This window comes from Populus euphratica, unplaced genomic scaffold, assembly GCF_000495115.2.
Source record: "Populus euphratica unplaced genomic scaffold, PopEup_1.0 scaffold145.1, whole genome shotgun sequence".
Classification (NCBI taxonomy): domain Eukaryota; kingdom Viridiplantae; phylum Streptophyta; class Magnoliopsida; order Malpighiales; family Salicaceae; genus Populus; species Populus euphratica.
Genome location: NW_011500001.1, coordinates 480,344 through 500,952, shown reverse-complemented (window position 1 = coordinate 500,952; position 20,609 = coordinate 480,344). Strand labels below are relative to the sequence as shown.

The 20,609-nt window shown below is 33.0% G+C and overlaps 3 protein-coding genes across 6 annotated transcripts; 2 read left to right on the top strand and 1 right to left on the bottom strand.

The window, feature by feature from the left end:
• Positions 1 to 2,235: 2,235 nt before the first annotated feature.
• On the top strand, positions 2,236 to 4,573 carry LOC105140891 (uncharacterized). Of its 2 annotated transcripts, none has more exons than XM_011047935.1 (2): positions 2,236 to 2,638; positions 3,080 to 4,573. In XM_011047935.1, the coding sequence occupies exon 2, from the start codon at positions 3,149 to 3,151 to the stop codon at positions 4,133 to 4,135; it is 987 nt and encodes a 328-aa protein (XP_011046237.1). In that variant the 5' UTR covers positions 2,236 to 2,638; positions 3,080 to 3,148; the 3' UTR covers positions 4,136 to 4,573. The 2 variants fall into 2 exon arrangements, with proteins under 2 accessions (XP_011046237.1, XP_011046236.1); XM_011047934.1 differs by lacking the exon at positions 2,236 to 2,638 and adding an exon at positions 2,646 to 2,777.
• LOC105140892 (uncharacterized) lies at positions 3,017 to 8,423 on the bottom strand. 3 transcript variants are annotated; one of them, XM_011047938.1, is made up of 9 exons: positions 7,993 to 8,423; positions 7,177 to 7,874; positions 6,847 to 7,052; positions 6,369 to 6,449; positions 6,154 to 6,240; positions 5,921 to 6,053; positions 5,754 to 5,825; positions 5,327 to 5,487; positions 3,017 to 5,195 (listed from the first exon to the last, which is right to left on the bottom strand). In XM_011047938.1, exons 1-9 carry the CDS (start codon positions 8,412 to 8,414, stop codon positions 5,166 to 5,168), a joined length of 1,890 nt encoding a protein of 629 aa, XP_011046240.1. In that variant the 5' UTR covers positions 8,415 to 8,423; the 3' UTR covers positions 3,017 to 5,165. The 3 variants fall into 3 exon arrangements, with proteins under 3 accessions (XP_011046240.1, XP_011046238.1, XP_011046239.1); XM_011047936.1 differs by having other exon boundaries at positions 3,017 to 5,187; positions 5,329 to 5,487; XM_011047937.1 differs by having other exon boundaries at positions 3,017 to 5,187; positions 5,329 to 5,475.
• A 4,392-nt stretch (positions 8,424 to 12,815) lies between these two features.
• Positions 12,816 to 14,954, top strand: LOC105140890 (uncharacterized). The gene has a single exon (XM_011047933.1). It carries the CDS (start codon positions 12,999 to 13,001, stop codon positions 13,431 to 13,433), a length of 435 nt encoding a protein of 144 aa, XP_011046235.1. The 5' UTR covers positions 12,816 to 12,998; the 3' UTR covers positions 13,434 to 14,954.
• Positions 14,955 to 20,609: the final 5,655 nt, after the last annotated feature.

The following is a 20,609-nucleotide window of genomic DNA, read 5'->3' as shown; positions in this document are numbered from 1 at the left end:
ATTGCAATTTTCATATGTATAGGTCTAACTGAGGCATTATTCATGGTATAATAGATATTATAGAGGCTCATAAAGGTCTACTTACATCTATAGCTCCATGAGTCTATGTGTTTATATAGATATGTATCTTATTTGTTGATTAAAGGAAATATACAAAAGTTTTATATTCTCATGTCATTCTATAAGTCTATTTATTTTTATGTATGTCATCACCACTCTTTTTGACAGCATCCACTAATCTAGAACTTAATTTGAAAACTATAATTCAAACCAAATCTTTTTAGGAGGCTCCTAATAATCGACGAATGAAAAATATTTTTTCTTGTGTGAATCCTATTTCAATGGGAACTTGATAAGTAAATACGCCTATAAGTCTTGCTTGATTAGAAAACATTTTTTAGTGTAAAATGATTTTGGTTATTAACAAAACCTAATCAACCTTGGAAAAACATTATAGACACAAACTCATTTGCATTGTCCATCATAATAGTGTAATGAAATCTTTGTTATTCAAACCAAAAAATATTAAACTCGTTATTGGATGCAATGAGGTCTTTTTCAAAGCGTATTAATCATTACTAAATTGATTAAGGATAAATAAGTTTTTTTCCATTTCAAAAGCAAAGTGAAATGGTTAAACGTATTTAAAAGCTAAAATTTTAAAACTAGCTTCCAAGGGTTTTTTTTGTATTTTCACAATGATTTTTCTTGTTATTATCAAGTCAGTTGAAGGACAATTTGGTATTTTTATAAATATAGAAAATATAAAAAAATTAAAGCATAGTGAAACAACCAAAATGCGTATGGAGAAAAATATTAAAATTGACATCAATAGACTTTTTTGTATTTTCAAAATGATTTTTTCACTATTATCAGGTGAAATGAGAGGAAACTTGATATTTGCATAATTATATAAAATAACAATAATAATAATAATAATAAGTGGCTGAAGTGTGTGGGAGGCACCTCGAGGCAACATGGCTAAAGTGTGTGGGAGGCACCTCGAGGCAACAAAAATACCCTTTTTGTTATTTCATTGGAAACAAGGTTGTGTCCTTTTCCTTTTGAGATAACGTGTGTGGTCAATGTTGACACAATTTGTTGCCGATAACGCTTTTTTCTCCTCTTTTTTCCTCTCTTGTCCCCTCGAAATTCATGCCGACAATGCAAAATTTCAAATTTTTCATATGATTTATAAGGGTTTTACACTTTAGTTTTTATTCTTTTGATTTCTAATTTTTGTTTTTTTTTTCTATTTTGTAAAACTTTGATTATTTTTCAATTTCATTATTCAATCCCAATTTGTGATATTTTTTTTCTTCCAATTTAATCCTCATTCTTTTGATTTTTTTAGCGTTTTGTTAATTTTTTTTAATTTCACCATTTAATAAAAAAAATTTGTCTGTATTTTTTATTTCAATCTCCATCCTTATTTTTTTTATTGTTTTTTGGATCCTTTTATTAAATTGTTTTTCTTTTCAATTTCACTGTTATAAAATTTACTTTGTATTTCAATCTTGATCCTTATACTTTTAATTTTAATCTTTGATTTTCTAATCTTTTTGTTAAATTGAATTTTTTTTATTTCATCATTTAATAGTTGATTAATCGAGAATTAAATTTCATGGTTTTTCTAGATAGTGCTTTCGGACTAATGACTCGGGTCATAGTTTTGAAAAATTAACATAGGTAAACACTAGTTTTTTTAAAAAAAAAAAAGGTTAGTGATTTTCTTCATTTTTTTTAAAAAAAAGGTTAGTGATTTTCTTCATTTTTTTTTCTATAAAGTCATCTCGGTCTCGTGACTTGGGTTGTGGATCCAGCTGGATAATCTGAGTTGGTTTCAATTCTTAATATCAGAGTTACAAGTTTGTCATACTAACTCAAGTTGACTTAACCTAATTTTTGTAGATTCATTTTTTATCAAATTTCATCATTATATATTTAATGAACTAAGAATTAAGCTACACTGTTTATCTTTTTTTTAAAAAAAAATTTATGTCATCATAATTTTTTTTAATTTAATTTATCTACTATTATTATTTAATTTATTATCGTCTAATTAAAACAAAACTATGTTATTTAATCCTATCGTACCTAATACCATTAACCCAAGTAAAAAAAAAAATAAAAAAATTCAAGCCTGCAGTGCAGCGTGGTTACTATTGTAATGGAATATATTAGGACGGGGATTTGACTAGGAATTAATAGATATGCAGTAACATTAAATGCACTTTAATTTCAAGGAGTCTTATACTATACTTCAAATGCATTAATTAACGTAATTATGTGATGATTGTTGATACCTTCCTCAGACTGGGTCAACCACTGACCACATCTAAGATTTCAAGCCATAAATTTCTGCTGTACTTTTTTTACCTCGTCCCTCTCTGTCAAACTGCAAATACCAGGATTTCAAAGGCCTTTTCATCCACTACACCATCCCAAGATTCCTCTTCCTGCACCAAAAAAATGCTGGAACTTAGCAAATTATCAAATGATAAAAAAATCCTGGAAGACCCACATTGGAAAGCCAACTTCTTGATGATTCAGTTTTTTATTGTTTTGACTGGTCATCTCTTACATCTTTCCATCTCATGTGCTGTCATGCTACTGAGGATTCTACACATGTATGGGGGCAAGTATTCTAAGCTTATGTATAGAAAAGCAAAAACACCTTGGATTCATTAAAGTTGTCTTGCTAGAGGGAAAAGATGATGAAAGAAGGTCATGAAAACGAAGGAAACAAAAACTAGTTTATAAAATAGGAAATCCAGGTAAGAGAACAACTGAGTGATCGAATATAAAAAGGGGTGTTCTTCACTCACTTTCACAGTCCACTCACCGCCATCTATTTGCCACTTAGATAGTATTTCTTTATTTCCATTAATGCTGCCAAGGAAACCTCTGGCACTATCTGTGCCTTGATACAATACATCTTGCAACCACTAAGATCTCTCTCTATCTACCTGCCTCTCTTTCCTTAATTATGCAAGCAAAATCAGTTTTTTTTTTCCCCAACTCTCTCTTTAATTCTCATCTTGCTGTCTCACTTCTATTTGCTGTTCACTTCCTGCAGCTCTAAACTAGGCTACGCCCCCAATTACTGTGGTTCATTGAAAGAGAGCAGATTTTCAAGTTAATTGCAATGCAAGACCATCCAATTGGGATTCCTGCTTGCTTTACATCCGGTGAGAAGGCAGCTGATGATCCTGCCACTGTAACCAGGTCAGGGCAGAGTGTTTTCATGTCTGCTTATCGTACAAAGATTGCCGATCAGTGTCGTTTGATCACAATAACATGGTGCAAGAATCTGTTACTCCATGGTCTATCAGTATCAGTAGAAGGTCCTGAAGGAGAGAGTCAGTACACCTGCAAAGTGGAGCTGAAGCCTTGGTATTTTTGGAGGAAACAAGGCTCCAAACGGTTTGTAGTGGAGGGTAAAGCTGTGGATATCTTCTGGGACCTCAAGGCTGCTAAATTCAATGGTGAAACTGAGCCTAATTCTGAGTATTATGTTGCTGTTGTTTGCGACGAAGAGGTTGTGCTTCTTCTTGGTGATCTAAAGAAGGATGCTTACAGGAAAACTGGGTGTCGGCCTGCTCTTATTGATCCCATTTTGGTTTCAAGAAAGGAGCACATATTTGGCAAGAAGAAGTTCGCTACAAGAATCAAGTTCCATGAGAAAGGTCGGTTTCATGAGATCTCAATAGAGTGCAAGAACGGAAGTAATAGTGGCAATATTGTTAGTAATGGCAACTCTATTAATGGGGATGAACCAGAAATGGAGATAAGGATAGATGGGCATTTGGTCATTCATGTGAAGCATCTTCAATGGAAATTTAGAGGTAACGAGTATATTAACCTTCGTAAACTAAGAGTAGAGGTATACTGGGATATCCATGACTGGCTATTTAGTCCTGGTTTAAGGCATGCTTTGTTTATCTTTAAGCCAATAATGTCATGCACATCTCTATCATTGCTATCAACTTCATCTTCATCACCTACACTATCTTCATCGACATCTACACCATTGTCCTCCCAGACAGGAGGTTCTGGTTCACTAGAGGGGCTAAATGCAGGTGGTGGATCATCTGATTTTTGCTTGTTTCTCTATGCTTGGAAAGTTGAATGACAGTAGCGCCAATGCTCCATCGTCATCAACATCCAAAAGAATAAGGCTGTAAAAAGGAAAGGAAATATGGGGTCTCCATGGGATGGGCCAGCAGCATGGGGTGGTGAGGATACAGATTGGGTTAAGAGAGTGACAGATGATTGGGTTGAGAAAGAAAATGGGATCCAAGAGAGAGGCTGGGAGTTAGTTACAGCTGGGGATGAACAAGTGGGCATAATTGGACAAGACAGATTGTATCAGATAACATGGCCAATATTATTTCACATCTAGAGGCATCTTCCTGTTCACTTTTCTCCAAAATTATCTTTTCGTTTATCTCTCTTTCACTTGATCTGGTCTTGAAATATGAGAAGTTTGCTTTCAAATTATATGTAGTATGTGGAGTGCCTTAATTTTATATACAGGAAAAAAGCTATATGACATGTTTTCAGTAGGCTACTGAATGTCTGTATCCGGCAAAACAATGCAAATGCATGTGATGATGGGCATAGGGGAGGATATAGAGGGGCTATGGATGACGCAGAGCACATGCAAGTTTTTATGCATATATAACCTTTTTCCCTATCTTTGTTTACTCCTCCCTTTTTCCCTTTCCATAAACTATTTCTGAGCAGTAGCTTGTCATTATAGAATGATGCAGCAATAAACATAAATAATTACAGGATCATGGCTAAATTAAGGTGTAATAATAATAATAGTAGTTGTATTTATGCTGAAGAATATGGGCGACAAAATACTTGCTTTTGATGGACTAGCAAGTGGAAACAATTATTTGTAAACAACAAGATTGCCGCCATCAACAACGATTGCTACAATGAGATGATGTTGCCAATGGCTATTTAGTTCTTTCACAACAAAAAAAACAATAAAAAAAATATATAATAAATTAGGCATAACAGATTTTTCTTCAGGGAAACTAGCTGTCCATTAAAAAAAATCTAATCTCGTCACAAATCAACGTTTTTATGATCTTTATTTACCAAAACCAAACCACTTTGCCAGGAAGAACTTGTTCTTTCCGCGAGAGGCATCAGGACTTGCTTCTATCGGTGCTGCAAGGTCATTAAAATGATTTTAAACAGTAATATTAGAGTTTGAAGAATGAATACTAGTGGGATTAAAAAAAAGAAAAAAAAAAGTAGAGCTTGGAGTTGGAGTTCGAAGCAACAGAGATTATCAGAAGGACTAAATACCTGCTTTTGTTGTATTGTTAGGCTTCCCATTTCTCACATTATTAGAATTTTTATCTGAATTCTGTGGGATGGCTTCATGTCGAGGGACAGGGGTTGGCCTGCTCTCTGTTCCTCTATGGTCCATTTGTGCTCCATTATCACGACCACCTATATGTTCAGCAGCAAAAATAGAGAAACAAAGTATGAACTGCCTATGTACGCTGACAGAAAAGTGTAATAATACGAAAAGGAAAGAAGGACATGGATTCATGCACCGCAATGATCAACTTCAATTCAATTCAAAAGTACTTCCTAAGCATTTGCATAAAATTCGAAGTCCAGTGTCATTTGCATGGTGATTATCTAGAATATTGTTTCGACTCTTGTTCCACATCAACAATCCTAAGAGACTTTCGGTAGATAAATACAATAAGGTAGCTGCTTACTCTCGCTGGGGGGCTTTCCATAGTTGTGCCTTAGTGCTTCAATAAAGGAGCTGTCTCTTTGATCTTGCATCACTAATAGAGAACCAAAAAGAAAGGATATAAACCATGAGACAAGAATAACTTTGAACTTATTTCCTGATGGTTTGAGTACGTATGAAAAACCATACATTGATCAAAAAGGGCATTTCTATATTTTGGGGTTGAGCCAACTAGAAGCAACTGAACTGCCTCTGCATCTCTTGTCATAGAACAGGTAGCAGATGCATTCAAATTTTGTGTGTCTAACAGGATACCTGCAAGCTGTAGCAGAGGAAACTTTTGAGAACTCAAACCAAGAAAAACAAGTGATTTTAACTACACTGTTATACTTGAGCTGTTAATACATAATTTAGTAATTTACCAAAAGCTTTTTCAGCACTGGAGTTTGAAGTAGATCATAGGCATCTTCACAGTAGTTATCGGTAAGAATAGTGCACTGTGATCCAACCTATGCAGAGAACCAGTAGCATTAAGTACAGATAATTAGTGATGACTCAAACCACTCATTAACACAGAAAATGAGAATAATTCCAACATCTTATACTCATCCTATCATATTGATTGTTGTGGACTGACCTCGCCGTTAGTTCTGAGGATATCTTGCCCAACAACAAGAATGTTTAATTTCCCTTCCATCATTAGACTCTCCAAATCCACCTGCCCCAAATGGCAAGCACAAAGTGAGTAACTTCTATAACTATTTTCATTGCCAAATAATGGAAGCAAAATTAAGAAGAAAAAAGCTTCATTCCTGTACCTTCCTTCTATCCAGGTTCAGGGTGTTTGATTGTGTTGAAGGTACATTCAAAGGGTTCAATAGCATTTAGAAAATAGAAATTTTCTCATTACAGGGTACTGAACTCTTGTGATCTTGAATGAATTCTGAATTAGTCCATGGGTATGCACAACAAATCTCATTTCGTTCCAAGCAAATTCCAATAGTCATATTGTGAATAAAAACTAATTTAAGTGATGCTTGTGTATCAAAACAATGATCCAACATTCTTCAGTGAATGAAACTGAAATAGCATGGAATGAAAATTGTTGGAAGTACCTCATCAGCGAAGAGCAATGAGGTAGCATCAAGGCCAACATGTTGGAATAACCAAGCAGCTTGTCTCTGCTTCCACATTCTCCCTCTCCTTGTATTCATCACAGGGAATACCACAGTTCCCTCTCTCTCACCATTTCCTTTATTCTTCGTCAATCTATTTGCCAACAACAACGCGTAGCATATAGCTGCTACCATTGAGCTAGTACCTGCATTTATTCACACAATATCAGCGACTCTGCTTTTAACAGTCAACGTGAAAAGCCTAATTAATATGCACTTATATGATTTTGAAAGCCTCTACAAATTCTTCATCAATTAAAATGTGCTTACCGTTTGGAGGACCAGAAAGGATGATTTTGGCCTTAGAATCAAGCTCCCTATTCAAGATCTTCTCAATCTTGGTTTTTTCCTCTTTAAGGAATCCATTAAGACTTAAATCTTCTTCTCCCTCTTCTTCCTTTTTGCACCCACTTACAATAGGCTTTGGCGCAACTTTCTCAATGGAACAAGTAGACTTTGATATGGACCTCCTGTGAGCCGACTCCATGAGATTCTTTGGTGGGGACAGCGGTTGAGTCTCTGGTTTGGAACATTTGTTTGATGACATTGATCTCCTTTGAGCTGACTCAATAAGATTCTTTGGTGGAGAAAGCAAATGAATGTCTTGTCGTAATATTGGAGCTGGCTTGAAAGTTCTACGTGAAGTGACTGGAATCCCCTGAGGGGTGGTCGCCGGGGGCTCAGTTTGGAACCGGGACTTTCGGTATGATGACAACCGAGGTGGCAGATTCAGGGCCGGTGGATCCAAGAGTGGGGAGGAACGGTCGTTGGATTGGTGGGGGCTGCTGGGGTCTGGAACCGGGGCTTTGAAATTACAGGGTGGTTTGAGGATGTTGGAGAACCACCCTTGGAATTGTGATGCTGGGGATGGCTCTGCAGGAGTCTCGACTAATGATTCTGATTTATTACGGCTATGTTTTGCTGATTTGGTTAGTATTTCTCCACTGAAAGCTTCCATTGATCTGTACCTGAAAAGACGAGAATAATTGTGTCACGGGAAATGTAACATTGCATTAGCATACCACAGCACTGAATTGCATTTCCTTCATCTCGCAGCACATGAATTAAATGCAAATCATCTCTTACCTTCTAGCAGACCTTGAGAGTGGGTCCCTCCTATCAAGTATAGAGGCTGACGACAGCCTGCCAGGAACGGCTGCAAACCTCGGTGATCCAACTAGTCTAGAAGGGGATTCACACCTCGAAGGAGATGACGCCACCATACGTCTAGCTTCTTCTAGCCACTCCTGAGTTAACTTACTGCTGTTGCTCCTTGTACTGTCATCGAAACTTTCTTCTTCGTCTTCCGAATGGCCCCCAGTTAAGTCATAGGATCTCTTGTCATTGTCCACGGTCCCAAAGAACATGTCATTCATGAAATCTGTGAGGTCTGGTACATTTTTGGTTTTGTTTGGTCTCCGACTCTCAACAATTTTCTTTTGCAGGGTTATAGACCCTTTGCTTTCTCTCGAGGACTCCCTGCTAAATCTCCTATCCATCATCATCATGGCCGAGACCGAGAGAGAAAGAGAGTGGTGCTTTGATTTTGATTCATATCACAAGAGTACGTTTGCACTGTCATGTATATCTGCACATCTACCTGGACAAATAATCCAATATTTGGGGCATTGATAGTATCAATCAAAGGAAAGCTACATGGAAAGAATGTTAGCCGGCATTCCCTTCGCTTGTTTTTTTCGTTGCACGTGTATACACGCTGTTGAGGATGGAAAACGTTCTGGTAATTCTAAGCAAATCATGTTTTGTCTTTCCTGACGTCTGTTAGCTCTATTTTCAATCAAATTGCCAGAATTAAAGCTTAAATGTACACTAAGCTGGCCAAGGAAAACTGGCATGGCTTCATATTGTCCATTTCCTAAATAAAGAAGCATCTATATCCTACCGAAGCAACAAATCATCATCTGTCGCCCAAAAAATGATCCCAACCTAGAAATTCTAGCTAAATCTACTTGAGATTCTTGGATTCAAAACTAGAAATTGGGTTGAGATCAGTAAGGAGAGATTTCAGAGGATGGGAGAACAATAACTTTAAGATTAAGATGTAGCGCATATTAAAATGAAAAATGAGACTGATCAGTGAAGCTGACTAAGTTTATGCATGCATTTTCTCTCGATGAGACAATGTTTATGCATATCATAAATTTATCAAAGCTCAACTTCCAGGTCGATTCATGAAGTTCAAACCTACAGTACAATATAACGTATGTTCCATGGAACGCGGAGTTATGATAAAAGAAAAGAAAAGAAAAGGTATATGGTCTAATATATGTTTGACAAAACATTGGCGATCAACAGACTGATGAGGCTTGGAAGGTACTTGCATTCATTAATTAAATAAGGTGTATAATAAGGATTAACACTAGCATGTATCACCGGTCTTGAACTTGCATCAGAGCTTGAAATATACCATCTTTTTCTGGAGTCAGACTCTCTACTGGTAGTGATTTTCCTTATAAAGCAGGTTGAGAAAACAGACAATAATTATACTTTGGTTGTTAGAGAGTGTACACTTTTGACTAGATATTGGAAGGTCAAGGTTCAACACACTTTCAAGTCTCCAGCAGACTGGTTGGCGAATTCGTTGGGTTATTTTTCAATGACAAACTCGTTGTTTGTTATGTTAATGGTCTTATGTAACGAGAAGAGTTCAATTATAGTTTTTTTTTTTCTTTAAACTTCCATGAGAAAAGAGATTGTGCTTGGTTTAGAGTTTTTTTTTATTCAATTAGTTATTGTGTTTCGGGTATTTTTCAGTGTTTTTTTTATGATATAGAAAGGTTTTTACAGTGTTTTTGAAGGTACTTAAGGTGTAAGTTAAAAATAAATTTTAATCAAAAAATTCTTTTTATGTCTATTTTATTCATCACAATAGTGGCTAAAATCTAGATTGTAAATCAGCGAATAACACATTATTTGATTCAACAAGTAAAATATTATATGTTTTTTTATTTTTTAAAAAAATAAAAGGTGAATAATTTGTCATCTTTCTTTTAAAAAATAATAATAGTTGGCCCATTTATTCAGGTTTTTTTATTTTTAATTTTATTATTTAATGTTGTGTTTTTATTAATTTTTTTCATCAATTTTTTCTTTTAATATATGATGATTTTGAATAGTTTTTAGTATTTTTATTATATAATAAAAGAAAAAATTTAATTGAATCTACTATCCGAATCATTTGTTTTGCTGTGGATTAGAGTTAATTTAAAATATTTTTTTCTTTCCTTTAATATTTTTTAATCTATCAAATTAAAAATATCACATCAAAATAATTTTTACATAATTTAATTTAAAATATAAATTAGAAAAAGAACCAAGTTTGAAATTTTCAAACTTGACTAGCTATATTAGGTTTCATATCAATATAAAGAGTTTTTGTACAACCTAAATATTGTTTTTTTATTCATTTTTTTTTTCTAAACCACACCATAGTGCGGGAAATAACCTACTGAATGCTAACCCACGTCACTCCATGTAGTTAATTAGTACGTAGTTTAGTATCATTTATATTTTTTCTTCCTTGATTTTGTTTTCAACTTGTTTTTGGAACAAAAGCAAAATCTTGATTGTCTTAAAAAGAACCCCACAACCACTATCACCATTTTTGGACAATTAGTTGTTACTTTTTATGTTGTTTAAAATAAATAAATAAACAAATTTTGATTTATTTTTAATAAAAGAATACAGAAAACGGAAATGATATCAAAGAAATATAAATTTAAAAGTTTTTTTTTTTGTCATGGATTACTGAAGTTTTGAAATTGGTATTGGAAAATTGCATACAACGGATTTATATTTATATTTTCAAAAACCCAATAAAAGAATCATCATGCTAAAAAATTAGATGATGGCATCGATTGTCATGAAAGGTACATATATGCTTTTTTAAAAAAAAAATTAATTAGGTATTAAAATGGTTTAAGACGAACGAGGGTTCAATTTTAAGAGAACACAAATATTAAAAATACTTATAAGAATTTATATATGGTCCACACTTTAAATGGAAAAAAAGAAAGAAGAAAAGATATTGAATATCTGTGTAATTGTGTACTTTTTTTTTTTGTATAATCTAAAATATCCGAGTTATCTTACATGACTAATTCTCAGATCTACTAAATATCTTACAAATCTTGTAAATCTAGTAATTAGATAAGATATCGTAGCATGTACATGAGACTTAAATCCAAAATATATAAATAAAAAAACTCTACTAAAACAGTTGAGCTAAAATCTTAGTGGACAATAATTATACTTTGGTTGCTAGAGAGTGTACACTTTTGACTAGATATTGGAAGGTCAAGGTTCAACACACTTTCAACTCTACAGCAGACTGGTTGGCGAATTCGTTGGGTTATTTTTCAATGAAAAACTCGTTGTTTGTTATGTTAATGGTATTATGTAACGAGAAGAGTTTAATCATAGTTTTTTTTTCCCTTTAAGCTTCCATGAGAAAAGAGATTGTGCTTGGTTTAGAGATTTTTTTTATTCAATTAATTATTGTATTTCAGGTATTTTTTAATGTTTTTTTGATGGTATAGAAAGATTTTTACAGTGTTTTGAAGGTATTTAAGATGTAAGTAAGTTAAAAATAGATTTTAATTAAAAAAAAATTATGTTTTTTTCAATCATCACAGTAGTGGTTAAAATTTAAATTGTAAATCAACAAATAACATATTATTTGACTCAACAAGTGAAATGTTATATGTTTTTTATTTTTTTTAAAAATAAGAAGTGAATAATTTGTCATCTTTCTTTAAAATAATAATAATAATTGGCCTCTTTTCTTGATTTTTTTAATTTTATCATTTAATATTGTATTTTTATTAATTTTTCCCTTTAATATATGATGATTTTGAATAATTTTTTGTATTTTTTATTACATAATAAAATAAAAAATTTAATTGAATCTATTAGAATCTAATACTCGGGTCATTTGTTTTGCTATGAACTAGAGTTAATTTGTGATGTTTTTTTTTCTTTATTTTTTTTCTTTGGATTTGTCAAATTAAAAATGTCATATTAAAATAATTTTCATATAATTTAATTTAAAATATAAATTAAAGAATCAAGGTTGGAATTTTCAAACTTGACTAGTTATATTAGATTTAATATCAATATCAAAAAGTTTTCTACAACCTAAATATTATTATTTTATTCAATTTTTTTCTAAACCACACCATAGTGCAGGAAATAACCTACTGAATGCTAACCCACGTCACTCCATGTAGTTAATTAAAAAGTAGTTTAGTATCATTTATAGTTTTTCTTCCTTGATTTTGTTTTCAACTTGTTTTTGGAACAAAAGCAAAATCTTGATTGTCTTAAAAAGAACCCCACAACCACTATCACCATTTTTGGACAATTAGTTGTTATTTTTTTATGTTGTTTAAAATAAATAAATAAACATTTTTTTTATTTATTTTTAATAAAAGAATACAGAAAACGGAAATGATATCAAAGAAATCTAAATTTAAAAGTTTTTTTCTCATGGATTACTGAAATTTTGAAATTGGTATTGGAAAATTGCATACAACGGATTTGTATTTTTATTTTCAAAAACCCAATAAAAGAATCATCATGCTAAAAATTAGATGATGGCATCGATTGTCAAGAAAGGTATATATATATGCTTTAAACAAAATTAATTAGGTATTAAAATGGTTTAAGACGAACGAGGGTTCAATTTTAAGATAACACAAATATTAAAAATACTCATAAGAATTTGTATATGGTCCACACGTTAAATGAAAAAAAAAGAAAAAAGAAATGATATTGAATATCTGTGTAATTGTGTACTTATCAATGGACCCAAACTAACCACTTCTCAAAAGGATAGGAAATATTTCTAATCCATAAAGAAATTAACAAATTAATTTACCATTTATCATATCTTATCTGTCCATGAGGCCATAATTCAGTCAAGAAAGAAGATAACAAACTTTCATAGCAGAAAGCATAACGACACAAAAAAGCTTATCTATCAATTTTAGCAGCAATATTGTGAGGCTCTAGTTTAGCCAAGATAACATGGCCCGGAACAGTAGACCTTGTTGCAGAAGATACCATAAAGTATGAAGAAGAAGACAGAGCATGAAGAAGATGAATATCAGCGTGATCTTGAAATACTCAAGGCTGTGGCACAAGCATGGCATGGTCATTCTGGAAGTTCAAGGTCTACCAATGAATACGATGCATATCGCCAAAATTTTCAAAGCAAGCCTTCTCGGTTCAAGCTAGAAGCAATGAAGTCATCAGCCAAGAGGGTTGAGAGTGTAAGTTGGGATTTCAAGCAATCACTGTGGGATTCCTATGAGATTGTGAATATGTCCAAAAGGTTGGAGAGAGAGCTTGTTTTGGAAGATCCATTTAGTGGGCTAGATACTCGAAGAAGGGTGTATAGTAAGAAAAGAGAGAGTAAGAACAGTCTTAGAAATTTGTTTAATGTCATGTCTTCGAGGAGATTCAATGAGGCTGAAGTTCCTCGTGAAGATAACAATCAATTTTGATGTTACATTTCATTAGTTCTGTCTTGTTCTTGACTTCCAGCTTATGTTAGTTCTATCTCCAGGTTTTGCAGTGAAGAATGCTAGCAAGTGCAATCTTCATTGAAAAAATCTGACATGACAATTCAAGTTTTGTTTTGCAGGTTGATTTCACACTTTAGCCTAAGAGGAAAATTAAAATCAAATTCATATGCTGTGCTTTTAGTGGCATGGAAATGTCTTGCTACAAGTATTTGCCTTGTCATGAAACCACATCACAAACAACCTAAGACTTGTATTGGCAGACAAAGTATTTTCAGTAATGCAAAACACTTCGGTATTTTTCTCCGAATCAACATATTTTCTTTTCTTCAGAGCTATTAATCATAACAGCAATTTGTAAAGTAGAAGAGCATTGCTAGTTTAAAACCAGCAGATTTGTTATGATTTATTTTTTAATTATTTTCCTTGAGAAGGAGGCCAGTACAAGCAAAAGATGAAATTGCATGATAGCAATCAATTTTGATCCTTGATTTGTCAACATCAGATGAGGCATATTGTAATAGAATTCAGGATTCTGTCAGTTTATTTGCACCTGAAATTGGAAAGGGTGTGTTGTTCTTTACTCAATTATTGTGATCTGGTCCTGGTCCTGGTCATGGTAGATTCCCTGTAAAGAATTTCAACTGCTGACCACACAACGTCTCCAGAATTTGATTGCAGCTCTCCAGCAACCTGATGACTGTACTGAAATAAGGTAAGCTAACATGATCTCATCATGGTCGAATTATTGATTAATATTCCCGCTGAATTGGGAACAATGACCGAATCCCCACTTAATTCTAGGCCGGTGTCGACTGTATGATATTGTTGTCGTTGATTGATGGACATATTTGCCACAAGAATTTCTTTGTAGTTCAGGTTTCTGCTGGAAAATACCAGGACTAGTACCTCTTTATGCGCCGATAGGACCATAATCAAGTAGTATCTGCCATATTCAATGCCAGTTCTAAAGACCGTCTCTCATCATCTGTTTCCAGCAGAACCTCCAAAAGTTAATGATTTATTAATCAAATCTGACAACTGAACATAAAACCAGTCAGGCAGTCAGAAACTCAGAGGTCATGAATTAGCTGCATCGAAAGACATATGTTTGACAAGTCACTGGCAATGGTGACTGAAAGTGCATTCATTGTATTGGGCAGGTGGCTTGTAGCAGCAGCAACAGTTTCCAGCAGTTCCTGGTTTAATGAGCTACCAAGCATTTCTACAGGCCTTGCATGATTATTTTGTTTTCACCAATACACTTCAGATTTTTTTTTTTTTATTTCACATATTCTTAAACTATCTGCATAAGCCTGGATACTTCAAAGGAAAGAAGGGAACATATAAAACATTAACGGGTTAAAGATGTTATATATCTGCTATATAATTGATTCTGGCAACATGTATCATGCATGTATTTCAGAGAATCTCAAGCATCGACAAACTGTGAGATTCAGAACTTGATGTAATAATAATAATAAGGCGAAGCATCGTTTGTAATTTGCTCTAATGTTTTGTTTCAGTAACACTCGTCACATCGACAATTTATTTGTTAAAGGCTCAATTGCTGCACAAAAATTGCAGCGTATGAAACCCAGGATTCACAAATAAGCAGCGAGGAAAAGCTATATATTATACTATGTTGTCTTATTGCAATATAAAATAGTTAGATTATCTTGACATGCTATATCCAAACTGAGGAGGTTATAAAAATTACTGGGAATGTTTTTGGATGATTTATTTCTAGAAATTCCCTGACATTATTTACGGTGAATTCAATGATCTTCACTTCAAGGCCACACAAGCTTTTTTTTTGCAAAGAAAAGATACCTGCACAAAGTTTCCTAGAGATATGGATGATATAGACACTCTGGAAATCAAGTCATTACTAGGAATATTTATATTAAGATCGACATTAATGGTGATATTTATTGAGATGTTGAAGAGCATTCATTAATGTATAGAAAGGGTTCAAGAAGAAGATCTAAAGGTGAGGAGAGGAGAAAAATCCCCTTTCCTTTCTTTTTTCCCTTCTTTTATATCCCTTAATTTCCACGGTCTTATGCAATATACAAGGGGTAAAAATGTAATTTTATATAAGTAAAATGATGTTATCTTACTGATTATATCATTACATATCATTAATATAAATATAGATAACTTGTTTATTTTTAATAAAATCATGATATGCATCATGATTATTAATTTAAGTTCCGAATATAAAAAGTTCTATATAAAGTGACTCTTCAGTTTCATAATCTAAGAAATGTTGGGCTCAGTTTGCTCCCAAAACCTAAGAGAAAAGAGGGAGGGAACATACCCAGACCCAATATGAGTTGAGAATGATCGCACCCGGGCCCAAAGTATGGCTGGACGTGAACGTACCCTAACCAAACTTGAAATGAGGCGTGGCCGTGTCATGGCTCAACCTGGGGTTTGGCACCTGAAAAACATACTTCTATTTGGGTTATAGCTCTTGCACGTCATCTTTTGAGTGAGGTTGATTTGAGAAACCATGACCGTCACAAACAATCCTGAAAGAAGTTCTGCAGCTACAAGAAAGACAGGCCTTTCTTATTTAAATAGCTGTGTTGGTTACAACACCGTAGCTGAGATATACTTTGCCTGTAATCTTAGCACAACCGATATTCTCCTAGCTTATGGCAACTTGAAGGTCTTCCATTTGCACAGTTCAAAGTCCTTGTGTTTCTGCTGGATGAAGCCATCAGCTTCATCATCAACGGTTTCTTCGATAACTTCTGATTTCTGATTCCCATTTTGTTCGATAATTTGCACTTGCTCAGTCACCTGAACCTTCTTGGGAGACTTGGTGTGATTCCTCTTGTTGATTCAATAATCTTGGCGAGCCTCGATAATCTCTTCTTCTTAAATTACATTGTTGTTGAAGGCCTTGTGCACGCTTGGGTACTGGGGAGCACCATGGAGAACACTTGACATCCTTGATAATCTTGAAATATAGGCATGATAATCATCGGACGTAGTGTCCCAGCCATACTGTTGCCTAGTTTGGTAAGCAGTACCTTGAGACATATGTGCTGATCTGCGCAGTTTACAATAATCTAGTCATAAGAAGCTGCAAATTTATAGACCCAAATTTCAACTTTAATCTCTGAAGATGGTAGCGTTGCATCCAATTCCTTTATCTCTTGTTAAATATCAAGTTATATCATCCACATTTTAGCAAGGATCGGGAATAAATGCCTGTAAAGTAGAAAGGCTGAATGTATTATAGGCATTGATAACAATTTAATCTATACCATACCAGATAAATATCATATAGATATCAGTCCATCCTAAATTGGTGGGTAATTTTTAAACTCAATAGATAATAAATAAGATATCGGTATTGTTAAACTCAATTCAAAACTCGCTTAAATCTAATATAAGATATATATTTATATTATATAAATATATTTATAAAATATTTAGATTTGTTTAATACAGTATAATATATACATATTTTATTTTTTATTAATAAATAAATAATAGATACTTCTTGGATACCTAAATCAAATGAATATTTTTTTATTTTTTATTCAATAATAATAAATAAAACATAACTATTAAAAAATCCTACCAGTGATTACTCAATTATCATCCCTAACTCTAGGAGACAAAGCTGGTCACTGTCTTATACCAGGTTCATGCAAGTTGCAAAATCAGAACCTGATGTTTAACGAGGAATTCAATTTAGAATTTCTTGAGGATCCTGAAACTTTCATGGTCCGTGAATCAAAAGATTTGATTCATATAAATTTCAATTTAGCAAATTTAAAGCCTCGAGGATATTATTCTCGAGTTGCAAAAGATTGAAATAATTAGTGTAAGCCTCTCAGGTATTGGGATAGACATAAGATAATTTATAGTATTATTCCAACAAATTCTGATCTTATAATCACTTCAAAGGCCATTCCAGCTTGAAATGAAGAGATTAAATGGTTTGAACTTCAAATCAACGAATTACTTCAACTTCGAGTAATACGTAAGAAAAAAGCTCCCACTAAATAATGATTATCTAGTCATCCATACAGATGGATCCAAAAATAGATGGGGAGCAGATTTATTCGCAGAGCCGAATAAATTTAGCCCAAAGTCTACAGTGAGACTGTAGATATTCTAGTGGCGAACATAAAGAAAAAAGTATGATTACTACTTTATTGTAATGTTTTGTATTAAAGAGTAGGAAAAGTCGATAAAAATCTTAAAGATTTAAAGAAAAAGTATAATTAAATAAGGGATATAGTGGTAATTAATTAAAGAGATGATAAATATAAATAGGAAGTGGAAAAAAAAAACGAAGAAGAAGAGATCTGAATATTTTGAGAGAGAACCGGTAGGAGTGAAGTGAGAAAGAAGAAGAAGAGAAAAGAAGGAAATTAGACGGGAAATAGAAAGGAATTGAAAAAATAAGTTTAAAAGTAAGATTTAGGTTGTTAAATGTATAAATATATGTTAATTGAACTTTAATTTCAGTTTTGATAAATGTTAGGGTTTCGAAAATTATGTTTTGGGTTAATTGATGAGTTCATTTGAATGTTATAGGATTAATTGTTGTAGGTATTTGATTATTTGGTTGATTTTGAGAGATTGAATTGAAAGATGATGATTTTGAATTATAATTTTGTTTGAACAGTGAATTTGTGTTAGAAATAAGAAAAAAAAAGTAGGTTTTCTGTTGAAATTCTGGGTTTGAGGTTGAAGATGATGAAACAATTTTGAAAAATTACAGTTTAGTCCCCAAACTTTGGAAAATTACATATTGATCCCTGAATCATATTCCGAGATTCTGAACAGAATAACATATGAATTATGGGCAGAATTACTGTATAGTTATGAAATTTTAAAAATTTCAATTCGGTCCTCTAATTTGACAAAAAATACAATTTGACCCTAAACTTTTTTGTAAATTTTCAAAATGGTCCCTGGAGCATAATGAGATATTCTGGACAGAATTGAGGATTAATTATGGTCAGAATTTCAGTATAGTCATGGATTTATGACAATTTTAGTTTGGTCCTCCATTTGACAAAAATTACAATTTGACCCTAAAATTTTGAAAAAATTCCAGAATGGTCCCTGGAGCATAATTAGAGGTTATGGACAGACATAAGGATGAATTATGGACATAATTCCACTATATTCATGAATTTATGATATGTTTAGTTTGGTCCTCCAATTAGATGAAAATTACAATTTTGCCCTAAAAATATGATAAATTCCAGATTGGTCCCTATATTAGCTTTTTAAGATTGGTTTGATGAATAAATGATGGTTATTTAGTGAATTATTACCAATTTTATTATTTTTTATTATGAATTAGATTTTGAAAAAACCGTTAAATTTTGGGTTTTTAAGAAAATTAACTAGTTAGTTCCAAAACATATAGGGTTACAGAATACACCCTTAGTTAAGTGTATTAAATAGGTTAAATCTTCTTTCGAGTCGTTCTTGAATATGTCTCCTTTGTATTCAGATAATCCTGATATTTTACCGGCGGGATGTCAGTAGGATTTTCTTCAGTGTTTGCATTTGACTTTTGTTTGCTTTTGAGTCAAGTGAATGGATAATTTTCCGTATACATGAAAAATATTATAAATATTTGATTTGTTAATATGAATTGGATCATGCTTCTTAATAATATATATATTATTATCTTTATTATAATAAAGCATGATTAATTGTTGAATCTGAATTATTGATATCAACCAATATATATTTGAATTGACTTCTGAATTGATAACTTCTTATTTGATTGATGTCATGAGTTGAGCCTTGAGATATGAGCATGTCTGTTTGATTATGATTATAAACCTATGGTATGTCAGTTAGAATACCCATGCTAACAGGATAATGTTAGTTTTTGTACACGTCGTATCAAAACCCTAGTTGGTCGGGAGAGTCACCAACCTATGTGATCTGATCCTATAGTATAGAGCCTCATGCTTATTGTATTTTGATTTTCTGACAAGTTTTATTATATGATATTCTTGTTATGATCTATTTGAGAAACCTTTTTATAAAAACCTAGAGTCATACTTGTATATATATATTTCTTATTGTAGTATTACCTCGTGTGTGTGTGTATTGAACGTTCTCTATTCACTGAGTTGTTAAACTCACCCTCTCGTTATTTATTCTTTTCAGGCTTATAACTTGATAACGGGTCACTTTTATTGAACTTTCCGAATCTACTCTCTTATTGAAATTTGTAACTTTTTCTTATATCTAGTTAGTGTTTCAAAACTATAAAATTATATTAATTTTTGTATCAAAACAATTCAATTATATTATAAAATTGATTTTATTATTAATACTATAATGAACTCTAATTAAATTAGGATAAGTTTATATGTAAATTTAAATTTATATAAATATAAAATGTTAAAGAAAAACTTTATTTATGTGTCGATGATGAATTAGAAATCGGGTGGTGACATTTATACTCTGTAATGTCAGCCAATAACAATGCGCTCGAAAAATTAGAGTTATTCCTCCTTGGAAAAGATGAGGTGACAATACGCACTGACTGTGAAGCAATTGTCAAGTTTTACGACAATATGCTGTCCAATCTTGATCGTGGCAGAACTTCTGTCAAGAGATGGTTAAAGTTTGTGTTCAAATGCAGACAAAGGGATGTAAAGTATCTTTTGAATACTTAGAAGGGAAGCAAAATGGCATAGCCGATGCGCTTTCTCATAAACCCCTTCAGCCATTGATGGAGGCACTCAAAAACAAACACCACCTCCAATATGGAGAAAAGAGAAACACCCTTCCCAGAAAATCCCTCCAAAAAACCTAAAAGGGCATCTTCTAAAAGTTCTGGAATATTCAAGCTCAAGGGAAGCGCAGCTCGTAACCCTCCTCCAGCTAGAGGAAGAGCAACCTCGACTCGAGGAAGAGGAAGAGGAAGAGGATACGCCTCTCCAAGGTTCGCTCCTCAAGAACATCTCGAGGTAGTGTTCCAAGCCACTGAAATTGTTCAGATTGGCGATTCCACACTCTATGACCTAACAGGTTGTGGATATGAGTACAGGTTACCTGAAGGCCTACAGGCTACTCATGTTGAGAAAGTAATCTATGATAATCTCTGGTTCGCTTATGAACAGAGAAATAAACCGCAATTTGCAGCTATCA

What these genes read in the sequence shown, in the direction of transcription:
- LOC105140891 (XM_011047935.1), top strand. Translation starts at nt 3,149, where the DNA reads ATGCAAGACCATCCAATTGGGATTCCTGCTTGCTTTACATCCGGTGAG.
- LOC105140892 (XM_011047936.1), bottom strand. Translation starts at nt 8,414, where the DNA reads ATGATGATGATGGATAGGAGATTTAGCAGGGAGTCCTCGAGAGAAAGC. An exon ending in TGGAAAGCCCCCCAGCGAGA is followed by an intron (nt 5,488 to 5,753) that starts GTAAGCAGCTAC and finishes CTATTTTTGCTG; the next exon opens with CTGAACATATAGGTGGTCGT. An exon ending in TAACAATACAACAAAAGCAG is followed by an intron (nt 5,188 to 5,328) that starts GTATTTAGTCCT and finishes ATGACCTTGCAG; the next exon opens with CACCGATAGAAGCAAGTCCT.
- LOC105140890 (XM_011047933.1), top strand. Translation starts at nt 12,999, where the DNA reads ATGAAGAAGAAGACAGAGCATGAAGAAGATGAATATCAGCGTGATCTT.